Here is a 23348-nt window from a genome sequence, read left to right as displayed (position 1 = left end):
TCTTTTTTTTTTGTTTTGGGTGGTGCTATAGATTGAACCCAGAGACATTTTTACCACTAAGCTACATACCCAGCCCCCCCCCCCCTTTTTTTTTAATTTTGAGACAGGTCTCCTTAAATGGCTCCGGCTGGCCTTGAACTTGTGATCTGCCTACCTCAGTCTCCTGAGTCCCTGGGATTATAGGGGTGTGTCACCATGCCAGGCAGCCTGGTAATTCTTGATACTGTATACTTTTTGTCATTCCCACTCAATGAGCCTTTCCTTTTCATATCAGGAAACTACATGATCAGAAATGGAGCATGGCAGGGTTTAATTATACTAAGAGAGGTTTTTCTAGTTATTTTGTTTTGTTTTTTAATAGTTAATTGGATCATGTCTGTTGAAAGGGTCTATAGTCTGAAACTTTTAAGATCAGATAAATCAATTTATTCACGTTGAGATAATATAGAAAAACGAATGAATGTGTTATTTTGGCAATACATGCATATTTTGCTAAAGAGAAATCTTGTATATAAAGTCAAATCTTCATTTTAAAAGGTTTCTGGGAAATGTTTTTATGATTTAATATCTTTAATGTTGGCACAGATTTTTCATCATGAAACATCAACTGTTACACTAATAGAATTATATATTTAACTGAGAAATCACCTCTTTAAAAGTGATTTTGATGTACATTACTAAGTGAAAGAAGCTAATGCCAAAAGGCTATATGCTGAATGAGTCCAGCTCTGACATTCTGGAAAAAACAAAACTGTAGAAATATAAATTTGTATAAAGATCAATGGGGGTGGGGGAAGAATAGACAGAACATGGGAGATTTTTAGAACAGTGAAAATATTTTGTATGATGTACTCTTATCAAATCATGGATGCATGTCATTATACATTTGCCAAAGCCTACAGAATATTAACGCCAAAAGTGAACATTAGTGTAAACTATGGACTTTGGGTAATAATGATTTGTTGATGTAGGTTTATCAATTGTAACAAATGTACCACTCTGATGTAGGATATTGTTAGTAGGGGAGGTTGTACGTTTGTGGGGGCAAGGAGTATATGGAAAATCTCTGTACCTTCTGCTCAATATTGCAGTGTACCTAATACTATGTGAAAATTAATTTTATTTAAAAGGAAAAATAAAAGTGATTTTGAAATTAAACATTACACGTTAAGCATATTACTTATTACACTGTCCAATCAACATTTAGAATATCTGTGAGCAAGTTATAGAGAACCAGGCCCCTTTCTTCCTTTACCTATATCAAGCCAGTACCAGTGATAGGACTGAGATGGAAAGGAGTCAGTCATTATTAAATTAAGGAATGTCTAAATATGTGTAGGTAATGACCAGTTTTCAGATTTGATATTTATCCATTGTTTGACAGTGTCTGCACTTCTTTTCCTTATGTTTAGTATAGGTCATTGGGAGTTAATAACAGACATAAACAAATACCAGTTCTGGCTTTTATCTTTATTTGTAAAAAATTACAGCATTATATTGAGGTATTCTTCACAGCAGTTCTGCAGTCACACATCTATCTTCTGAGTTGGCAGTCACTAAAAATGCAGCAACTCCAGCTCTTCTGGGACCACTTATGACAGAGTTGTCAATCCATCTGAGCCAATTTGTTATTCATTTTTAGTATGTGGCATTACTTCTCTCAAAGGGGAGAGGTGGAATAAAGAATAGGCATTTTCTGTTGCATCATATGCCAAACTATCATCCTATTTATTAATATTTATCAAACACCACAAAAAAGAAATAGGCAGTGGGAAATCTTATACTGGTCATTGTTCAGAAGTTGGTAAGTATTTTCAATGCATTTCACTTTTTTCATGTAGTGTCCCAAAGCATCAAGAATAAAATATATTTCATCCATAATTATTTTAGTCTCTTGTGGAATAGAACTGCATAATTATTTAGTAACTACTCACAACCTTGAGACAGCTATTTAGGGCAGAAAGAGTTACTCCTTAGAGTAACTTAAAATGACATAAGAGATTTTATAATATTTCCAAAATACAGTCCCATTAGTTCTAGAGTGGGTGTCTGTGTTCACATTTTTAAAAAATATTTGTTTTAGGTGTAAGTATACACAATAACCTTTATTTTTTTTTTTTATGTGGTGCCGAGGATCAAACCCAGAGACTTATGTGTGCTAGGCGAGTGCTTTACCACTGAGCCACAATCCCAGCCCCAATGTTCACATTTTTTTTTGCTTAAATCATTCATAATTGTCTACTGTGCATGATGTGACAAACTTACATAAAATGCCTTAGGATCATTTTAGAGAACCAGCCTTGGGTGATATGTCATAATCATGCTTCATTTTTACTCAAGGTTGTATTTATTATTTGATGGGATTGTTTTAAATTAGATTTTTTGGTGTTTTCTATTTTCATGATTAAAAGCAAGAAAGGAAACTTTAATTGATATGGCCACATTGGGAAAGCAAAGGGAGATCTGACACCTTGGCCTTGTTTTCCTGGTGCTGGTGTGAGCTTTTAGGTTTAAATGGATTGGGGCAGGGGGTAAGAGGTCTGCAATATGAACTAGCCTTGGTTAAACTGTGGTCTGGTTGTTCATTCTATTCTAGTTTTGGGACAAATTGGCTCCAGAGAAGTCCTGATAGATCACTTGAGGGACTGATTTCCACTTGCCCCTCAGGATGTTTTTTTTCTGTCTCTGTCTCTCTTTCTCTCTCTCCCTCCCTCTCTCTCTCCATCCCCCATATCTCTCTCTCCTTCCTTCTGTCTCTCCTTCCCTCTGTCTCTCCTTCCCTCTCTCTCCTTCCCTCTCTCTCCTTCCCTCTCTCTCTCCTTCCCCCTCTCTCTCCCTCCTTCTCCCTCTCCCTCCCTCCTTCTCCCTCTCCCTCCCTCCCTCCCTCTCCCTCCCTCCCTCCCTCTCCCTCCCTTCCTCTCTCTCTCCCTCCCTCCCCCCTCTTCCTCCCTCTACCTCTTCCTCCCTCCCTTTCTCCTTCCCTCCCTCGTGATCCTGGAAGAGGGTGATGACTGGAGATTTCTGTGCACCACTCCAGCAGTCCGAAACAGGATGCTGTAGTACTTTTTTCAAAGATAGTGGTCATGATGCAATTAGGAACACACAAATATAAGCTGAGCAATAACTCAGTTTCCAAAGCATTGTTTGATATTTTTTAAAGAAGCTTTGGTCCAGACTAGAAATGGTTTTAAAAATATTTTATTAATCGCTTTTAGCTCTCTCATCTGAAAAGCATCAAATGTTGAGACACGAAAAGATGCCTTTAAATTCCAATTGTAGTGTCTTTTTCCTCTTTCATCTTTTAGAATAGAATCTGATTTACTGATCATGCATCAATCAAAACTGGTTCATTTACTTCTTCCTTTTCTTAAATTCTTTGAGAAATTTTGGTGACATTAGTTGATTGGTGAGGTCATTTCTTGTGTTCTGGAGTATAATGTTCTATTTCAGATACTTGAAAGTTGAATGCTCTTTATCTGCCAGAGGTGTTTCAGCAGCACAAAGACACCTCTGTTGTGAGGCTCACTTAATAGTGTCTCTTAAGCTCAACAGAGATACTTGCTTCTTCCCATTGCAGTTGATTGAAGAGTATTTCATGTCTTACATTGTTTAATGAGCACTTTTACTCATCTGTGCTCCCCTTTACAGACAAAATAGATTCATTGTCACACTTTGTCCCTTGATTCCAAAGAACTTCTTGTAGGTTAGATTAGGGCACTAAGATTAGAATTAAGTGAGTCTTCAGTTTCTGTTAGGAAAGTGTGTGATGGTTAATATTCTCAGAGCTCCACTTCCCAAACTTCCTTTTCTATATGTAAATCCAGATTTGAAATACACTCAATACATCTGCAAAATTAGATTTCTCACTAATCCTACTTATGTACATTTTGTGCCCAAGTGAATTTCCTCAAGCTGGAGAGCCTCCCCAGATGAATTATATGTATCATAATTTAAATCACTAACAAATAACAGAATTTATATTGTTTGTGGGAAAGACAGATTTTTCTGCAAAGCAATTTTCTTGTTGGTAACTAAAAAACTATTACACTGGAGCCTCGCACAGTGCTGTTTTGGGGCCCATGCTGAGTGGCCATCTCAAAGATAAAATAACCTGAATACTATATCACCCACTAAACCTCCCCAGATGGGATTCAGATAGGCTAGTGTCATTCTGAGAACTTCAGTGTTTGAAGGGACAACAGAGTGTTAAACTGTGGTGCCAGTTATTAGCTCAGCATAGTATTCTTTTATTTTATTTTGACTTAACATGTATTCATTATACATATTAATGATGTTTGATATTTAAATACATGCATATAGTGTATGATTTTTATTAAAAAAATTCACAGCATCTGTCAAACAGGTACCCTGTAATAATAGAAGCACTGTTACATGAAAGTCTAAAGATAGAGATCCTAGAATCAATTCTCATTAGTTTACACCTTTAGAAAGTTATTTAACCTTGCATTTTTAATTATTGCTTTTTTCCAAGAGATTGTGGAAATAAAATGAAGTAGTCTGTGTAGGCATTTTGAAAGCTGAAGTGCAAACTGGGGTTGTAGCTCAGTGGCAGAGTGCTTGCCTATCAAGTGTGAGGCACTGGGTTTGATCCTCAGCACCATATATAATAAATAAAATAAAGGTATTATGTCAAAAAAAGAGGAATCTACTTTTTAAAAAAGCTAAAGTACTTTATAATTGGAAGGTATTATTTTAGATGGGGGTCAAAATGACAGAGTAGTTGTGACTCTAAATTGGGAGCACCTACTATGTGATTTAGGCACTATGTTACTCAGTGTATTAGGTATAAACATCAACAGTACCTCTGCCATGAACAGGTACACTGTGAAGGGGTAGGGTGTGGTAAAGGAAGGAAACAATCTTTAGTTTGTTTCAAGGGAAAGGAAGGATTTAAAGTGAGATCTGAACAATAAGTAATGTCACAGAATGACTGAATGAAGACCATATCATTTTATTCTACTACCTTGACCCCCATCTCCCATTGTCTGCATCAAAGAATTCAAGATACTTTCACCATTTTTTGCATACCTTCTTCAAATGTGTTTTTTAGTTAATTTGTGTGAAGAGCAGGGCTGTACACAAGCAGAGTACCTTAATGTATCAATTGTAAGATCAGAATGTGAATTCTCATGACAGAAATGAGAGTTGTATTTCTCTCTAAGCACCATTTTTTTCCAATTGCACATTAGTTGCCACTAAGAACTCAATTATATTTATTGTTACTTTAATTTTAATAAATTGAGTGTCTTCTCAAAAGTAGTTATGACTAGTGGGAGGATACTGTTCTTCCTCCCTTCTTTTCTCTCTGTACACACCCATGTTCTTCCTCTCTCTCTCTCTCTCTCTCTCTCTCTCTCTCTCTCTCTCTCTCTCTCTCTCTCTCTCTCTCTCTCTCTCTCTCCTTCCCCTTCAGGATGAGAAATGGACTTTTTATATGAAATTCTTAAGTTTTCAAGGTTGTTTTTAAATATTAGCCTAACATAAGGCAGATTTTACAGAAGCTAAAATATGTTATTGGTTTAGCAGACAGCAAGAAACAATGAAGGCGCATATATTTAAAGGCTGACAAATGGCCAACAGATTTGATAGAACTGTTGCCTGATATAATTTTTGGTAATATTGCTTGCATATTGAGTTGACACTTATAGAATATGTTAGTTTATGGTTTAGATATAAGGTATACCCTAAAAGCTCATGTGTGAGACAATGCAAGAATATTTAGAGGTGAAATGATTGGATTATGAGAACCTTAGCCTAATCGGTGTGTTAATCCCCTGATAGGGATAGGGATTAATTGGATGGTAACTGTAGGCAGATAGAGTATGGCTGGCAGGGTGGGTCCTCCTACCTGGGTGCATACCTTTGGGGTATATATTTTGTCTTTGTGAGAATAGAAGCCTACCCTCTCTCTGTGTTTCCTGGTGTCATGTCCTGAGCCACTTTCCTCCACCACACACTTCCACCATAATATTCTGCCACATCTTGGGTCCAGAACAATGGAGCTATATATTTGGAGTACCTGTGAGCTCCAAATAATTTTTCCTCCTCTAATTGTTCTTGTCAGGTTTTTAGTCAATGCAGTGAAAAGCTGACTAAAACAGGAATCAAAACTTCATTTGTGTATGTGTTGGTCATTTCTCAGATTAAAATTTTTATTGAGGTAATTGTAGATTCACATGTAATTGTAAGACTTAACATAGAACTCCTTTCATTCTTTACCTTATTTTGCTCATTGATAACACCTTACAAAACTGAGGTATGATTTCACAAACCTTGCCATTGTTATATCAACCATCATTTGTATATTTCTCCAGTTTTACTTGTGTGTGTGTGTGTGTGTATATTTAATTTTCTAGTTTTTTAATGTGTAGGTTTTTATATCCATCACCATAGTCAAGATACAGAACAGTTCCATACCTCCAAGTTTCTTCACATCCCCTTTTATCATTATTCCCCCCATCACATCCCACTATCCCCAAATTCCTAACTCCTAGAAACCATGAATATATTTTCTGCTCCTAATTTTTTATTTCATTTTGACATATTCTGTAAATAGACTTATACAGCATGTAACCTTTGGGGATTGGCCTTTGTTTTTTTCATTTAGCATAATTCCAGATTTATATGAGGGCTGGTGGGTATGGCTCAATGTTATAGCACTTGCCTAACATGTGCAGGGTTCTTAGTTCTATTCCCATAACCACAAAACAAGGAATAAAATTCATCTGAGTTATCATATATATCAACAATTTAATCCTCTTTATTGCTAAGTAGTATTCCATGGCATGAGTATATCATAATTTATTTAACCATTTGTTGTAAGACATAAGGGCCATTTCTTGTTTGGGTATATTATGAGTCAAGCTGCTGTAAACATTTATGTACAGCTGCTTATGTGAACATAAATTTTCATTTCTGTGGGATAAATGTTCAAGAGTATAATTTTTGGGTCATATGGCAGTTGCATGCTTAGCATTATAAGAAACTATCACACTATTTCCAGAGCAGCTATATCATTTTACATTCTCTTCATTAATGTATGTGTGATGCAGTTTGTGTCCTTTTGAGTATTTGATCTTTTCACTATTTTTTTTTTATTTTAGCCCTGTGATAGATGTGTAGTGATGTCATTGCAGTTTTAATTTGCATTTCCTTGATGTTTAATGATGTTGAACAACTTTTCCTGTGATTACTTGCCATCACTGTATCCTCTTTATGGAAATGTTTGTTCATGTCTTTTGCCCATTTTAATTTTTTTTTTATTTAAGAGTTTTACAATTTGTTCAGGTATTCTGGATGCAAGTCTCTTGTCAGATTGGTGATTTGCAAAAACTTTCTCCTAGTCTGTAGCTTATGTATTCATCTTCTGAACATGGTTGTTCACAGAACAAAAGTTTTTAAATTTAATGAAGTTCACTCTATTATTGTTTTTATTTTTATGTATTATGCTTTTGGTATAAAGTCTATGAATGTTTTGCCTATTTTTTATCCCCAAAATTTTTTTCTGTTTAATTTTACAAGTTTTGTCATTTTACATATAAGACTGTGATCTGTTTTTATTTATTTTTAAATTTTAATTGTTCTTTTTAGATATACATGACAGTAGAGTATATTTTAACATATTTACACAAACATGGAGTATATCTTATTCTAATTAGGATCCCAGTCTTGTGGTAGTACACGATGTGGAGATTCATTATGTTGTATTCACATTTGTATACAGGAAATTTGTGTTAGATTCATTCTACTGTCTTTCCTATTTGTATTCTCCATCCCTTCTCTTCATTCCCGTTTGTTTAATCTGCTGAACTTCTGTCTGTCCCCCTTGTTTTTGTATTAGCATCCACATGTCAGAGAGAACATTCAACCTTTGGGTTTTTTTGGAATTGACTTATTTCACTTAGCACGATAGTCTCCAGATCCTTCCATTTACTGGCATGCCATAACATCATTCTTTTTTATGACTGAGAATATTCCATTGTGTGTATATACCACAGTGAGATTTCATCTTACTCCAGTATAAATGCAAACAATCAAGAATACAAGTAACAGTAAATGTTGGCAAGGATGTGGGGAAAAGGGTACACTTATACATTACTAGTGAGACTGCAAATTGATACTACTACTCTGGAAAGCAGTATGGAGATTCCTCAGAAAACCTAGAATAGAACCACCATTTGACCCAGCTGTCTTACTCCTTGGTATATACCTAAAGGACTTAAAATCAGCATACTATAGTGACATGGTCACAGCAATGTTATACCAGCTCAATTTACAATAGCCAAGCTATGGAACCAACTTAGATGCTCTTCAACAGATGAATAGATGAAGATAGTGTTTCTATTTAATTTTGTATAAGATATGAGGTTTAGAGTAACTCCCACCCCCATGGATATATTCAATTGTTCTAATACCATTTGTTGAAAAGTCTATCCTTGCTTAATTGAATTGTTTCTGCACCTTTCTCCAAAATCAGTTCAATATATTTGTTGGGGTCTTCCTCTGAGGTCTCTATTCCATGGATTTATATCTTTCCCCTAACCAATGTCATTATGATAGCTTATAATAAGCCTTAACCCATTTTGTCTCATAGTCTCGGGTATGGAACACCTATACAAACAAATTGCTCAAAAATATACCACTATTATAACCTCAAAATAATATTTGAATATTTATTATGTTTGCAGAATTGAAAACTTGGGACGAATAGGTTTATATTCAGTAGAGAAATTCCTTCCACTCAATTCTTTCCTGTCAAAATTGTTTTAGTTATTTTAGTTCCTTTGCCTTTCCACAAAATTTTCCTGGGAATTGATAGGAATTACATTTTAACTATAGATCAATTTTGGGAGAAATAGCATCTTTATTATGATGATTATCCATGAACATGTTGTGTCTCAAAATTTATTTAGGTCTTCTCTGATTTCTTTCATGAGCATTTTATAATTTTCATAAACCATATTACATATGTATTTTGGTTTTGTTAGACTTTATACCATTGTATTTAATTTTCTTTATAGTGATTATAAATGGTATTGCATTTCACATAATTGCTGTTAATATATAAAAACACAATTTTTCTATATTGATCTTTTCTTTTAACTTGCTAAATTTACTTCTTAGTTCTAGGAATTTTTTTGTGGACTCCTTGAGATTTTCTAGATAGGCAGTTATGATATCTACAAATAGGCATTGTACTATTTCTTCCTTTCCAATCCATATGCCATTTATTTCTTTTTCTTGCCTTTTTAGATTATTTAGAACTTCAATAAACTGTTGAGATAGAGAGATAAAAGACACATCCTTGCTTTGTTCCTGGTCTTCTGTGGGAAGTCTTCAGTCTTTCATCTTAAGTCTGATGTTAGCTGTAGGTGATTGTGTGTGTGTGTGTGTGTGTGTGTTTAGGCACACATGTACATGTGTTTGCTTGCTTGTGCATAGTAGTGGGGACTGAATGAACCCCAAGACCTTGCACATGCTAGGCAAGTGCTCTACCGCTGAGCTGCATGCATAGTACCCCCTTTTACATTTTGAAACAGGATATCACTAAGTTGCCTAGGCTTACCTTGAACTCATGATCCTCCTACCTCAGCCTCCTAAGTAGCTATGATTACAGACATGTGTCATTGTGCCCAAGAGCTGTGGTTTTTGTGTAGATGACCTTTATCAATCTTAGGTACTTCCCCTCTGTTCCTTACTTATTGAAACTTTTATTATGAAAAAGTACTGTATTTTGTCAGAGGCTTACTCTGCATCAATTGACATCATTTTACTTCTTTAATTTCTGTGGTGGTTTAAAATAATAGGTTTCAAATGTTAAGTCAGCCTTATATATGTGAAATAAATTCTGCTTGGTCATAGTTTATAATTCCTTTTATGCATTGTTGGATTTGGTTTGCTACTATTTTGTATGAGATTTTTTAAAATGTTCTTGAGATTTATTGGTCTATGGTTTTCTTGTTTTGTACTGTTTTAGTTGGTTTCATTATTAAGGTAATACTGCCCTCTATTTTTTAGAAAAGTTTGTAAAGAATTGGTATTAATTCCTCTTTAAATGTTTGGCAGAGTTCTCCATTGAAACTTTTGGGACCTGGTTATTTCTTTTTAGGGAACTTTTAAACTACAAATTCAGTTTCTTCAATGTTTGTAAGACTATTTAGGTTATCAGTTGGTTGACTCCTCATAGATTGTGGGTTATTTTGGAATCAGTGCATTTTGCTTAGTTTTTAAATTTATAAGTATATAATTGCTCATAGAATTTCCTTTTTATCTTTGTAATGTCTGTAGGATCTGTAGTGGTATACCCTGTTTCTTTCCTAATATTGATGATTTATGTTTTTTTTCTATTTTTATTTTTTTGTCTTGGTTAAAGCTTAATTAATTTTACTGATTTTTTTCCCTCAAAGAATTAGCCTTTTATTTCATTGATCTTTCTCTGTGGGTTTTTTTTTTTTTGTATTTATATGTTTATCTTTTAGTACTGAGGATTGAACCCAGGGGCACTTAACCACTAAGCCACATGCCAGCACTTTTAAATTTTTATTTATTTATTTTTATTTTGAGACAGGATCCTGCCAAGTTCCTTAGAGCCTCACTAAATTGCTGAGACTGGCCTTCAACCTGCAATCCTTCTGCCTCAGCCTCCTGAGTCTCTGGGATTACAGGCATGAGCCACCACACCCGGCTTTTCTATGGATAATGAGCAGTTTTTGAAGTCCATTTGTCATCTCCAGCCATCAGTTTCACTAATGGTTATTATACTGTTCATTGTGAAGTTCCATGTTAACAAGCATTTGCACATAGATATCCCAAAGGCACCTCAAGTTAAACTTGTCTAAAACTAAACTCAGTGTTTCCCCTATCTCCTGGATATAGGGGAAACACTATTTTGCTCTGAGTTATATAACTCCTTTACTTTTTCTCAGCTAACAATTAATTCTATTTATTCAGGAATCTTAAGCAGGATATTTATGTTTCTTCATTAAGTAATAGTGATTATACTTCTTAACTAGCTTTTGAATCCTTCCTTTTCAGTAGATTTCTACCCCCATGTCCGCATTTTAGGCCTTCTTCATCTCCCATGTTGAAAGTAGAGTAATTTTATAGGGTTTATGAAAAACACCAGCTCTTTTTACACATCACATTTCATACTCCTTATTGGCAAACAATTTTAAATTATTTTATTTGGAGTTTTAAACTATTCACATTTATTTATCTCTAAGTATCATATATACTATTACTTTTTAGTTTTACCATATTGTGTTTATTCTTCTGACTTTCCAAAATAGGAGATGAAGATTTAACTTTCAATTATATGAGTGTTATTCATGGCCTGGCCATGTAGCATACATTACTATGTCTCCTTTATTTTACAAGTTTTTGGTTTCCTTTGAATTTTGTGTCCTCATTTGCTTAGTTTTCTTCATACTTATCAATAATTCATTCCCCAATTCCCTGCTTTTAATTTAAATCTATCGATTTCAGCTTTGATTCATCTCTTCCAGACTCCTCTAATCTCTATTGTACCATCTGGAACTGTGGCTCTGTTGGTTTGCTATTCAGCTAGGTTCTCCCTTCTATAGATTATTGTTTTCTCTCTACTTTGTTTGCTCTTCAGTTTAGTGGCTCTTATTTCCTGTTGCTTGGTTTATTTCCTTGTTTCCAATATACCACATATTCCAGCAGCTTCCATAGTAAGTGCATGGAAGGTAAATTTTTTTGAGACCTTCCACGTCTGAAAAAGTATTTATTCTACCCTCACATTTAATTGATACTATTTGGTGTTGAATTATACTCTGGAAATAATTTTCCCTTAAAGTTTATTTTATTCAATAACATCCATGAAAACATTAAATAAAGTCGCTCAACATCTTTGTTATTTTTTTCCTTCCTGGTCTTTCTCTTCTCTTTCTCCTTCTTTCCTTCTTTTTTGTTTTTAGATTTTTTTTTTGTTAGAGCATTATAGTTATATATAGTATTTGGATTGATTTTGGCACTCATGCATGCATGAAATTTGACTTACTCCATTTTAGTACCTATTCCCCTGCCTTTCCCTCCCCTTTTCCCTCCCCCCACTCTCCTTCCTCTACTGACTCTACTGATTGTCCCTTTACTCCTTTGTTTATTTATCATGTTTTTTCTTACATATAAAGCTGGAATTTCCTGCCATATATGCACATAGCATGGTTTTAATTTATTCTGCATTTCCTTCCCTTTCCCATCTGTTCTCCCTTCCTCTTGTTCTCCTATTCCACTGATCTTCCCTCTATCTTTTATCATATCCAGCCCCCGTCTTTTTTTCCCTTTTCTACCTATCTTTCAACAGATGAGAGAAAATATTCATCCCTTGGTTTTCTTAGCATGGTGTTCTTCATTTCCATTATCTAACAGAAAATGCCATAATTTCATTCTTCTTTATGGCTGAGTAAAACTCCATTGTGTATATATATCATATTTTCTTTATCCATTCATCCTTTGACAGGCATCTGGGCTGGTTCCATAATTTGGGTATGTGAATTGTGCTGCTATAAACATTGATGTGGTTGTATTACTGTAGTATGCTGGTTTTAGTTCTTTTGAATAAATGCCAAGGAGTGGCTTAGCTGGATCATATGGTATTTCCACTCCTAGTTTTTTGAGTAATCTCCATACTGCTTTCCATAGTGGTTGTACTAATAATGTACAAGTGTCCCTTGCCCCCCCCCCCACATCCTTTCCAGCATTTATTACTATTTGGTTTCTTGATGGTTATTATTCTGACTGGTATGAGATAAAATTTGAGCATAGTTTTTAAATTTTTTTTTGGCTGGGAAAAAACAGCTTTAATGGCATTCAAAAATACTTTATAAAAAATGTTCTAGCACAACACTTGTTCGTAAACTAGATTATGTTGTGAACTTTTTTCTAATCTTTTAGGAGCACTGGTTGTTAAGAACTAGAGCTTATTCCTATTCCAAAACTATCTTGCACTCCTGAAAAACTGCAAAAGCACTTGAAAGCTGTGAAGATACGGATTTTTTTTTTTTATTCTTGATGGTAATATGCTGCTGCATTGAGTCTTTGCAGTTTTTATTCAAGATCATGATCCTAAGTTTTGTTGATAACCTGTCCATCTCTAGTTTCAACTGTCTTAATTATAAGTATCCTTTCTGAGTGGGTGTCACCCAGAGGGAGTGAATGCAGGTTCAGGGAGGAGAAGTTGGGAAGAGGCAGAGAAATCCTGTTCATGCCTTCCAGAAGCTTCCTGTAGGTGGCAATCTCAATGTCAAGAGTCATCTTAATATTGAGCAAGTCTTGGTATTCATGAAGGTGACAAGCCATTTCTTCCTTTAGATTCTGAATCTCATTCTGCAGGTAGTCAATAGTGTCTTGGTAGTTATCAGCTTCCACAGCAAAGTTCTCTTCTATTTCATGCATCTGGAGTTCCAGGGACTTGTTAATTCCTTTAAGCACATCCACTTTTCAGGTGAGAGACCACATCTGTCTCCAGTACTCATTTGATTCCTGCTTCGCCTGGTGCAGAGCATCATTGTTCCAGTTAGCAACCTCAGTGAAGTCAGCAAATTTAGCAATTGTATCATTCTTCTGCCTCCTAAAGGTTCTTGGCAGTCACGCTTTCATACTGCTGACGTACATCACACAGGGAAGCTGTGAGGTCAGGCTTAGAACATCCACATTGATTTGAACATGCTGTTCCTGAATCTGAGCCTCATCATGTAGTTTCTTCAAAAAGACAATCTCTTCTTGCAAGGATTACACTTTACAGTCAAGGTCAAGACATGTCAGAGATGCATGTTAATATCCTATCTGAAAGACTGGAAGGTGCCCTTGACTTCCTCTCTCTGAAGCATCTCTTGCAATTTCTGTGGTAGCTATGTGGTGTCCTTAGCCAAATTGTCACACTTTACTTTGACATGGGCCTTGTCATTGGTGAACTGGTCTACCTGACAGCACAGTTCCTGTATCACCTTCTCCTCCTCCTAGAGGTCCCCCAGATGCAGCTTGCCCTGGTCCCTGAGCTGTTTGAGCTGGCCAGCAAGATCTTGTTCTGCTGCTTCAGGAAGGACACCTTGGTGATATAGTTGGCGGAGTGGTCAGTGAGCTCCTGCAACTCCACCTTCTCATTGGTGTGAGTATTCTTGAATTTGGTGTTGATGGCATTGGCCAGTGAGAAGTTCACCAAGTCCTGCTGCAGCCGCACCCCAGGCTTGCTACTCCACAGGCACACGGCCAAGCAGCGCATGACATGGACTGCCCAGGGATGAGGCATAGAGGCTATAGCTGGTACTGGGGTGGACGTGGTCAGGTAGTTCCAGGTGGAGCTTGGCTGGCTCATGGTGCCCAGGCCACCAAACATGCTGCAGTAAGAGGACAAGCACACGAACCTGGAGGACATAGCTACTGAGGGAGGCTGTAGTCTGGATGGCTGCAGCCTTGCAAACTGGCTCCTGGAGGAGGGGCTAGTGAGGGTACAGCAGATGTGGACATTGGGAGCATTGCTGCATCTCTAGTACAGGGACCCTAGAAAAAAAAATGGCAGAGCGTGGTGTAGTTTTGATTTGCATTTTGCTGATTTCTAGAGACGCTGCACATTTATTCATATTTATGTATTGTTGGTCATTTGTGTTTCTTCTTTTGAGAAATGTCTATTTAGGTCTTTGCCAATTTATTAATTGGGTTTGTTGTATTTTTGTTGTTTTATGAGTTCTTTATATTGTCTCAATATTAATCCCTTGACAGAGGAATAGCTGGCAAAGATCTTCTTCCATTCTATAGACTCTCTTTTCATGCTCTGAATTGTTTCCATTGCTGTGCAGAAGCTTTTTAATTTGATGTCATCCCATTTATTGATTCATTTGTTTATTGAGCTTTAGGAATCTTGTTAGGAGGTCAGTGTCTGCACCAATATGATGGTGTATAGACCCTTTTCTTTTGAAGAGTTGCTAAGTTTCTTATCTAATTCCTTAGTCTTTTTAAAATTCCTTAGTCTTTAATCTACTTTTTTTGTAATTTTTTTCTTTTTTATTATTAGTTGTTCAAAACATTACAAAGCTCTTGACATATCATATTTCATACATTTGATTCAAGCAGATTATGAACTCCCATTTTTACCCCATATACATATTGCAGATTCACATTGGTTACACATCCACTTTTTTACATACTGCCATACTAGTGTCTGTTGTATTCTGCTGCCCTTCCTTTAATCTACTTTGATTTGACTTTTGTGCAGAATGAGAAATAGGAATCTAGTTTTATTCTTCTACGTATGAATATCCAGTTTTCTAAATATTGTTTTTTTCCAACATGTATTTTTGGCATAGTTTTCATGTATCAGATGACTAAGTGTGTGTTTGTCTCCATGTCTTCTATTCCATTGGTCTTCATGTCTAGTTTCATGCCAAAACCCATGTTGGTATTTTTTCTTTTTTACTATGCCTGTATAATATAATTTGAAATCAGGTATTTTAATTGATGCCTCTTGCATTATTGTTCTTGCTCAGAATTGATTTTAATATTATGGGTCTTTTAATCTTCCAAATGAATTCAAAGACTGTGTTTTTCTAGTTCTATGAAGAATATTATTGATATTTTGATGGAGATTGCATTGAATCTCTATATTGCTTTTGATAGTCTGACATTTTAACAATATTCTGCCTAAGAATATGAGAGGTCTTTCCATCTTTTAAGGTCTTCTTCAATTTCTTTCTTCCATGTTACATAATTTTTATCATAGAGCTCTTTCACTTCCTTGGTTAGATTAATTCCATGTATTTTTTTAGCTTATTGTGAATGGCATAGTTTGCTGATTTATTTCTTAGCAGAATCACTGTTGGAGTATAGCAAAACTATTGATTTTTGTATGTTGATCTATTCTGCTACTTTTCTAAATTCATTATCAGCTTTAGAAGTCTTCTGGTGGTGTTTTTAGGGTCTTCTAGATATAGGATCACGTCTTCAGCAAATGGTGATAATTTGACTTTTTCTTTTCCTATTTATATCCCTTTAATTTCCTTCTCATGTGTTTATCTGTGGGCACTGTAATCCTTGAGTCAAAGGCTGTGGGTTGTTAAGTCCAAAATCTTTGTTTTCCTCACCTACCTGCCACCTGTTGTGGTTAAGAGCCAAAGCTGCTTGTAGTAGCTTTCAGCTTCCTGTCTCCCAGTAGAGGGTGGGATAGACTGGTCAATGCTGACAGCCCCTTATAGTGGGGCTGGTGCAGAGTTCTAAATTGCTGAGGTTTGCTCTTGGGTAACCCTTGGAACTCTGTTAGTGGGTATTTGAGATTAGTTCACACACCCTATTGATGGAGAGATGCCAATTTCTGCTGGACATTTTGGGCACCAGCACAAAAGGAGCTCTTTCTCCTGTGTCTGGAGTCTGTATGTACTAGGCCCAATTTTCTTTGTGCCTATTTCTGTCACACTGGTCCAGGAAGACTCTGGAGTTCATAATAGGTGGGCAGCTGGCAACTTCCTTCATGAATTCCCAGTCTCTTGCCTCTGCTTGTGGCTGTGTATCACTTATAGATGGTTCCCATGCTGATGAACCCATTTCCTTCTGAAATGTTGGCCAAGAAATTTTGGTTGTTTTTCACTTAACATCTTTCCCCACTGACTCTGGGTTCATTAAGATCAACCTCCTTCTGTATTCTACAGATTACCCCAATCCGTGTTTGTTGTTGTTCTGCTACACATTCCTCTCTACCTGTGTTCTACCTCCCCTGCCATGCTAAGGCCTGCCAAGCTGGCACATCTCTAATGTATTTTTTTCTTATGTTTACACTTTCCAATTTTCTGCATCTCTATGGTTTCTTTTACTCTCCAGTGTTGAATTTCAGTGAGTTACCTTAGTTACTCCCCTCACTGAGAAGCAGTCTTACTGCTTTTGAAGTCTGGTGCTATGGTACTGCTGGGAAGTGCACTCTTCCTCTAATCCCCTATCATCTGAGACCCTTACTTCCTTCTCCTTGAACTTTTGAAGATGCAGTTACATTATCATGTAACTTTGAAGACTGTTCTGAATCTGAACCTTCATACCTCTTCATTTGTGTGTTTTATATTTTTCCCATGAACAATTTTGAGATCTTTCTCAGAATATGCAAATTTCATCTGATTTTCACATCATCAGATGATGAGCTTTGATGTGGATCTCTCACCACTGAGCCTGCTATTGGTGAGTCAAGAAACCCATTTTGTTTTTGTCAGTTGCAGCTATTTTCTTGAATTAGGTTTCTGTTAATTTCCTTTTCTATGATATTTTTGTTCTTCCTGGCAATATACTTATTCTGAAGTTTGAATCCTCAACTAAACTGCATTTCTTTTCTCCTATTTTTCTCTTTGTATTTTGTTAAATTTTTCTTGGGTATATACTCATCTTTTCATTCAAGTTTTTTATTGATCTTTGCTTTTGGCCTTGATTTTTATTTTGCAAGAGCTCGTTGTCATGTTTCTGTCATGTTTGCCAAAAAATCATCTGCAGAAGTTGGGTAGGAAGAATTGTTTAGAGGTAGGATGTGGAGGAGAGGAAGGGACTGCTTCTGAATCATTCATAATTCTGTTTTTAGCTCCAATTTCAATGACATTTTGAATTACCTAGTTCTACTAATTCCGTAGCCTTTCTGGAGTTCTAGGGTTTCTGTAGTACAAATCCAGTTGCAATGTTCAAAGTTTCATATCATTTCTCTCATTGGTTTTGTGCTTTTATCATTTTCCTCTTTTTATTTTTATAAATTCTTTAACTGTTTTACAGGTGTTTTAGAATGGAACACTGGTGAATACATGCATTCTTTAAAGACCTTAACGATGATTTCCTTCCCCAGTCTTATTCCACTCAAATTTACTTTCACATATCTACTCTCAGAGTAGTCTAAGAAATGATAATTGTTCTCATCTGTTCATTCTGATTGGCCAATGTAAATTTTGGTGTTTTACTTAGATTATCATGTATAATCTAACCCCTGCTTTTTTTCAACCTTACCTCTTGTTTGCAGCATTTCTTTTAGAGAAGTATTTATGGTTGTTCAAAAACCCAATATTCTTTCCTCTTCCATATTTTTGGATGAACAGTTTCTTCTCCTGGAGTACCCCACCTCTTCATTATCTGCCTTACAGTGGTTCCTGTATTAAGATGTAATTTAACAGCTATCTCTTCTTTTAAACCTTCCTTAACTCATCATTCTAGTAGTTGTTTATCATCTTCTTTGTATCCATACTATTTATTATATTACCAGCATTTATCATACAGTATTGCAGTTACTTATTTATATGTCTGATTCCTGGAATTTGAGTTTCTACATAGAGATTATGCCCTAATGATTTCTGTGTTTTCAGGATTTAGCTATGCTTTGCATTGGCTTGGTGTTCAATATGCATTTTCTATTCATTTGTGTTGTGATTTGTACACAGTACACTATATTCAGCTTTTGATGGAGAAAGAGATACAAAGTTGAGAGATGTGTCCATGAATATCTTTCAGTGTTATTAAATATTCTACATTTTAATGGCTGGTAAATATTTCATTTTACATATATGCTAACCTATTGATGTTTCCAAATGTTTTCTTTTTTCAAATTGTTCTACAGTAAACCTAGATGTAGGTAAGGTTTAAGGCACATCAGTGATTACTGGACATAAATATAATACTTAGAAGTTAAAAAACTAAGTCAGGAGTAATGTCTGCTTTAAAAACTTTTGATTTATATTTTCTTTCAGGTCAGTTGCACTGATTTATATTTTCAACAGCAATTCATTATTAGTGTACTCACTCCTTCCAGTACTTCTGTAATCACTACCATCACCAGAAATCATCATCATTCCTTGCCAAAATTTATAGTGAAAATAATATTTCTCTGGTTTAATTTGCATCATTCTGGTTACTAATATTTTTAATGCTTAAAAAGTTTATAAACATATTGAGTATCATCTTATAGATTGATCACTTGTATCTTATGACCATTTTTCTGTTAATCTGTTTTTTTCTCCTACTGCCCCAATTATTTTTCTAGGAGAAGGAGATATACTATAACAATATTTATAAGAGTGCAGTGTTTACTTTGACAGTGAATTTAATGTTATATGGTAATATTTATATGTATAACTTAAAAAGTAGTAATTACATTAGAAAGCTGTGTTTGGTCTTAGTGATGAAATTTCTATTTTTATAATCTTCTATACAAATGTTTGAATTGTTACCAAAAATATTTGCAAGTAGGCTAAGTTGAAGAAAACATCTGTCCCCAAATCAGAATGAGACTGGCTGCAACAATTTCACCAGTATCTTTTATGGGGAACAAATCACTTTTAGAAAATATTTTTAAGCACGCAAATATATAATTTTAACCATTAGCCACTAAATTAAGTCTTTAGTGTATACACACCACACAATCCAATTTTAGAATGTTTCCATTATCCCTCAAATTTTCTTTTGCCCACTTGTAGTTATTCTCCATTCCTATCCCAAATCCTGGGCAATCCTAATCTACTTTCTGTCTTTATAGATTTGTTTTTGATGGAGATTTTATGGAAATAGAATAATATGTTGCCCTTTGTATCATACTTCTTATGCTTGCGATGTTTTTTACAAGGTTCATTCATGTTATAACACATATTAGTGCTTAATTTCTTTGTATTGCAGTGTAGCATTGTATTTTATTTACATATCACATCTTGTTTATTGTGAATGGAATTGTTTTCTTGTTTTCATATTTATCAATATAATTTAAAAAAATAATGTCAAGGGCTGGGGTTGTGGCTCAGTGGTAGAGTGCTTGCCTAGCATGTGTGAGACATTGGATTCAATCCCCAGCACTACTGTAAAAAAAAAAACTAAACAAAATAAAGGTATTGTGTCTATCTACAATAAAAATATTTTTAAAGTAAAAAAATAAAAATAATATCAAAATATGTATGACACATTCCCTCCTGCCACACACACAAATTTTGGCTACTGCTAGCATTTTACTTCTAATGTGATATATGATTTAATATACTGGGAAAAAGAAGAATCACTGATGCTTATCATGGGACTAGAACTCTGGGCAATAATTACCTTAATGCATTTTTTTCACGTAAGGAATGAAAGTCTTTAAAAATTTTAAAGTATGTTAATATATAAATAGTCCTGGGAATTCAATTAGAAAACATGACAAAATATTTACAGTAAAGTTCTCTTAGTAACACTGACTTGTGATTCTTGACATTTTATTGATTTTCAAAATTGTTATAAATGTACTCCTTTACACTTAATATTTATCAATCAATCAGCAAATTAGTAAAATGTGCTTATGTTGACACTTATGTTCTTGAGTTAATAGTTTGTTGTAGTGCTCATTTGTGTTTCTGTCACATTAAAAAAGCTTAATTAGAGAAAAAAAATTGCACCATGCAATTAGTTATTACCAAAAAGCGGGGGGGGGGGGGGGTTACTTTGCTAGCCTCAACATAACACTGTGTTTTTCTAGGCTTTTAGTAGAGAGCCATCATTTCAGTCACTTGTTGAAGTGTGATCTTGCAGAATGTTTATGTTATAAGATAGGATATGGTATTATACTTTAAATACTGAATAAACATTAGGGCTGTTCTGGTTGACTGGAATTTTTAAAGAAAGTATATTTAAGTTTTCATAAAATTTTTCTTTCTTTTGGGCACTAGTTATTGGTTATCCTCTAGTAAGCATTAATTAACACTAAAACAAATGACCAAATTGGTTGATGGTAGTACAAAAACTCAGATCATCATGCTTATTTCAACAGCTTATTTTTACTGGCAGAAAATTACACTTTTAGGCTGTAATTGGTAACTCGAACAAAACACAAATGTCAAGTAGACTGTTATTTGCCTTGAAAACTAGGAGAACAGATAAAGAACAGTGTTGTCCACTGTTTTCATAGTTTTCAAAAAGTAGATGAATGTGTTTTTTCTTCTGTATTTTCTAAAACTATTTAAATTGATATGTAAAGTTTTGTAAATAATAGTTTAGGGGAGAATGTGTTATAATGTTTCTGTAATATTTTGAGCTTGGATTAATGATTGTGTGACTTCCTTCCTTATAGGCATGATGCAAAAGAAGGTAGAAGAGATAACAAAGATTTTTGAGGATTTTCAAAGCAAGGAGCAGGAACGCAATGTGAAGATTACCTTTGACTAAAGGCCATATCGTTAGCATACTGATTTTGGATTGTTTCCTATAAATTTTGATGATGTTGACGTGTTTACAGTTACTACTTAATCTTTCATTGCAATAAAATGTGCATGCTCTTTATGTGAATACTCTGATATGAAGAATTATACTATAGTATTCTTCTCAGAATTAAATAAAACTTATATTATCCCCCTTATACAGGTAGCAACCTGTTAGATATTGATTCTGTATGTGTAATACATACCTTATTCTCCTAGAATTCACATACTTCCGCCAACGCACATCTTCCTTCTCTCTCCAACTAAAATGTGGAGAGATGTCTGCCCAAAAGTACATGCCAACCAATCTTTACTGTGTGCTAGTTAGATTCAGCATTAAGTATGATATACTGTAAAGTCTCTCTCTTCAATGGAACTTAATGTCTAGTTTGAGATAAGATTAGTTTCCATCTGTAAAATGAATGTAGACAATACAAGGAAGTATGTTATGCATTATAAATGTATGTTATTGAAATTCAGAGAAGGGCCAAGTGTATGGTGGCTTATGCCTATAATCCCAGTGACTCAGGAGGCTGAGGCAAGAGGCTCCTAAGTTGCCTTGGCAATTTAGCAAGACCCTGACTCAAAATAAAAATAACAAGGGCTTGGAGTATAGCTCAGTAGTAGAGTGTCCCTGGGTTAAAATAAAACTCCAGTACCACCACCACCAATGATAATAATAAAAAGAAAAATTCAGAGAAGGAAGGAATAGTTAGGATGAATTTGTGGTTTCAGTTGGATTTTATGTTTTGTTGGGTGTGTGTGTGTGGTGTGGTACTGGGAATCCTACCCAGATTCTCACACATGCTGGGCAAGTGCTTTACCAATGAACTATACCGCATATTTGAACTAGGTTATGTTTTAAAAGAGCAAGGTTCAGGCAATTTAATTATTGTTTTATTATACACATGTCCTGGTATTTATTTGATTTTAGCATATGATTTATAGTTATTGTTTTTTGTGTATTTCTTTATTTGCTTTTCAAGAAAATGCCATGTTCTTAGCTTTGGAACATTCTAATCTCTTGTATTTCACTTAAATCATAAATAAATGTGATGCTCTACTAAATGAAAACACAACACTAAAATAAAATTAACCACTTAAAAGTTTTTAAGTTACTGGAGCTCAGCTGCCTATAATTACTGAGCTAAATTTCTGTTGTCCTGTCTTCACATGACCATTCTGAGGGGTATATTACAGGAAGAAAAATATTTTGAAGTGAATGTTAGTGATAGTGATTATTAGTGATTAGTCTTATGGATATGCTAAATGCTAGAACTTGCATGGTGTCTCTTTCATATCCAAACTTTTCCAAGAAGCCACTTCTTACCCAGGTAAGTTTTTGTACCACTCAGAATTATAAATGTAAAAGTAATTCAGAGACTGTTTATTTTGTGAATGATTTATGTAGGTAAATATAACTTTTGAGTAGAATCCTGAATAATATCTAATTTTTGAGTTCATATTATTACTACTATTATCTCCTACATAAAAGACATTTACCACATTGTTTATGGAGATTCAATTCTTATACAGTAACCACAATATAAGTTCTATATTCAGTAAAGAAAAAATAGTGTTTTGAGAAGAAAAATGGTTTTAGTCTTCTCTTTACCCAATTAACTGGACAAATAACTTTTTTGTGGGCATTATATTTTGTCTAAAATGCATTGTCTCATATTGTAATTTTTCCAACTGTTTTTTGAAAATAAAAGTAGTTTTCAATTCTCCAATGTCTCAACATTCTTTTTTTTTCTCTGCTAGCAGAGTACTTACTGTAAATTTAAGTAAGATAAAATGGAGGCTAAAGTACTGCTTTCACTATCTTGTTGCTCTGTTTTCTTGGGGAAGTCTAATATTTTTTTTTCCAGTACATGGAATATGCTGGAGAATGGCAAGTGGCTTCCAGAACAATTCAGTAATGCTGTTAAGACTTACTGGGGAATCTCAATGTACTGTCTGAAATCTAGTTCCTTGGACTAAATCATTTCTAAGGTTACTTCTGATTCTGGTTCTAACATGTCATTGTTGAATAAATATTAATTTAAAAGATCAGCAATAACTCATTTTCACAGTAATGTTAAAGCAACATTTTTGTTAGGCACAGGAATTGTGAGCCCCTCCTAGCCATTGTTAACCAGCTAAGAG

General features: G+C 34.8%; 1 protein-coding gene and 1 pseudogene across 2 annotated transcripts in view; one reads left to right on the top strand and one right to left on the bottom strand.

Annotated features, from left to right (window-relative positions):
• The window catches only part of Nup62cl (nucleoporin 62 C-terminal like), an 83028-nt gene extending 60095 nt beyond the window's left edge, over nt 1–22933 (top strand). For both annotated transcript variants that reach the window (XM_046420820.2, XM_046420821.2), the window contains exon 9: nt 21074–22933. In XM_046420820.2, coding sequence (XP_046276776.1) covers nt 21074–21168 — 95 coding nt within the window. In that variant the 3' untranslated portion in view covers nt 21169–22933. The remainder of the gene's footprint in view (nt 1–21073) is intronic.
• LOC124076748 (vimentin-like) lies at nt 13108–14416 on the bottom strand (annotated as a pseudogene).
• Nucleotides 22934–23348: the final 415 nt, after the last annotated feature.

The sequence above is a fragment of the Marmota monax genome, unplaced genomic scaffold (genome assembly GCF_021218885.2).
Source record: "Marmota monax isolate L192 unplaced genomic scaffold, Marmota_monax_Labrador192_F-V1.1 WCK01_AAM20220418_F8-fsc00050, whole genome shotgun sequence".
In the NCBI taxonomy this organism is placed as follows: Eukaryota; Metazoa; Chordata; class Mammalia; order Rodentia; family Sciuridae; genus Marmota; species Marmota monax.
The sequence above is the reverse complement of the archived record's forward strand: the minus strand, read 5'-3'. Positions and strand labels throughout refer to the sequence as shown.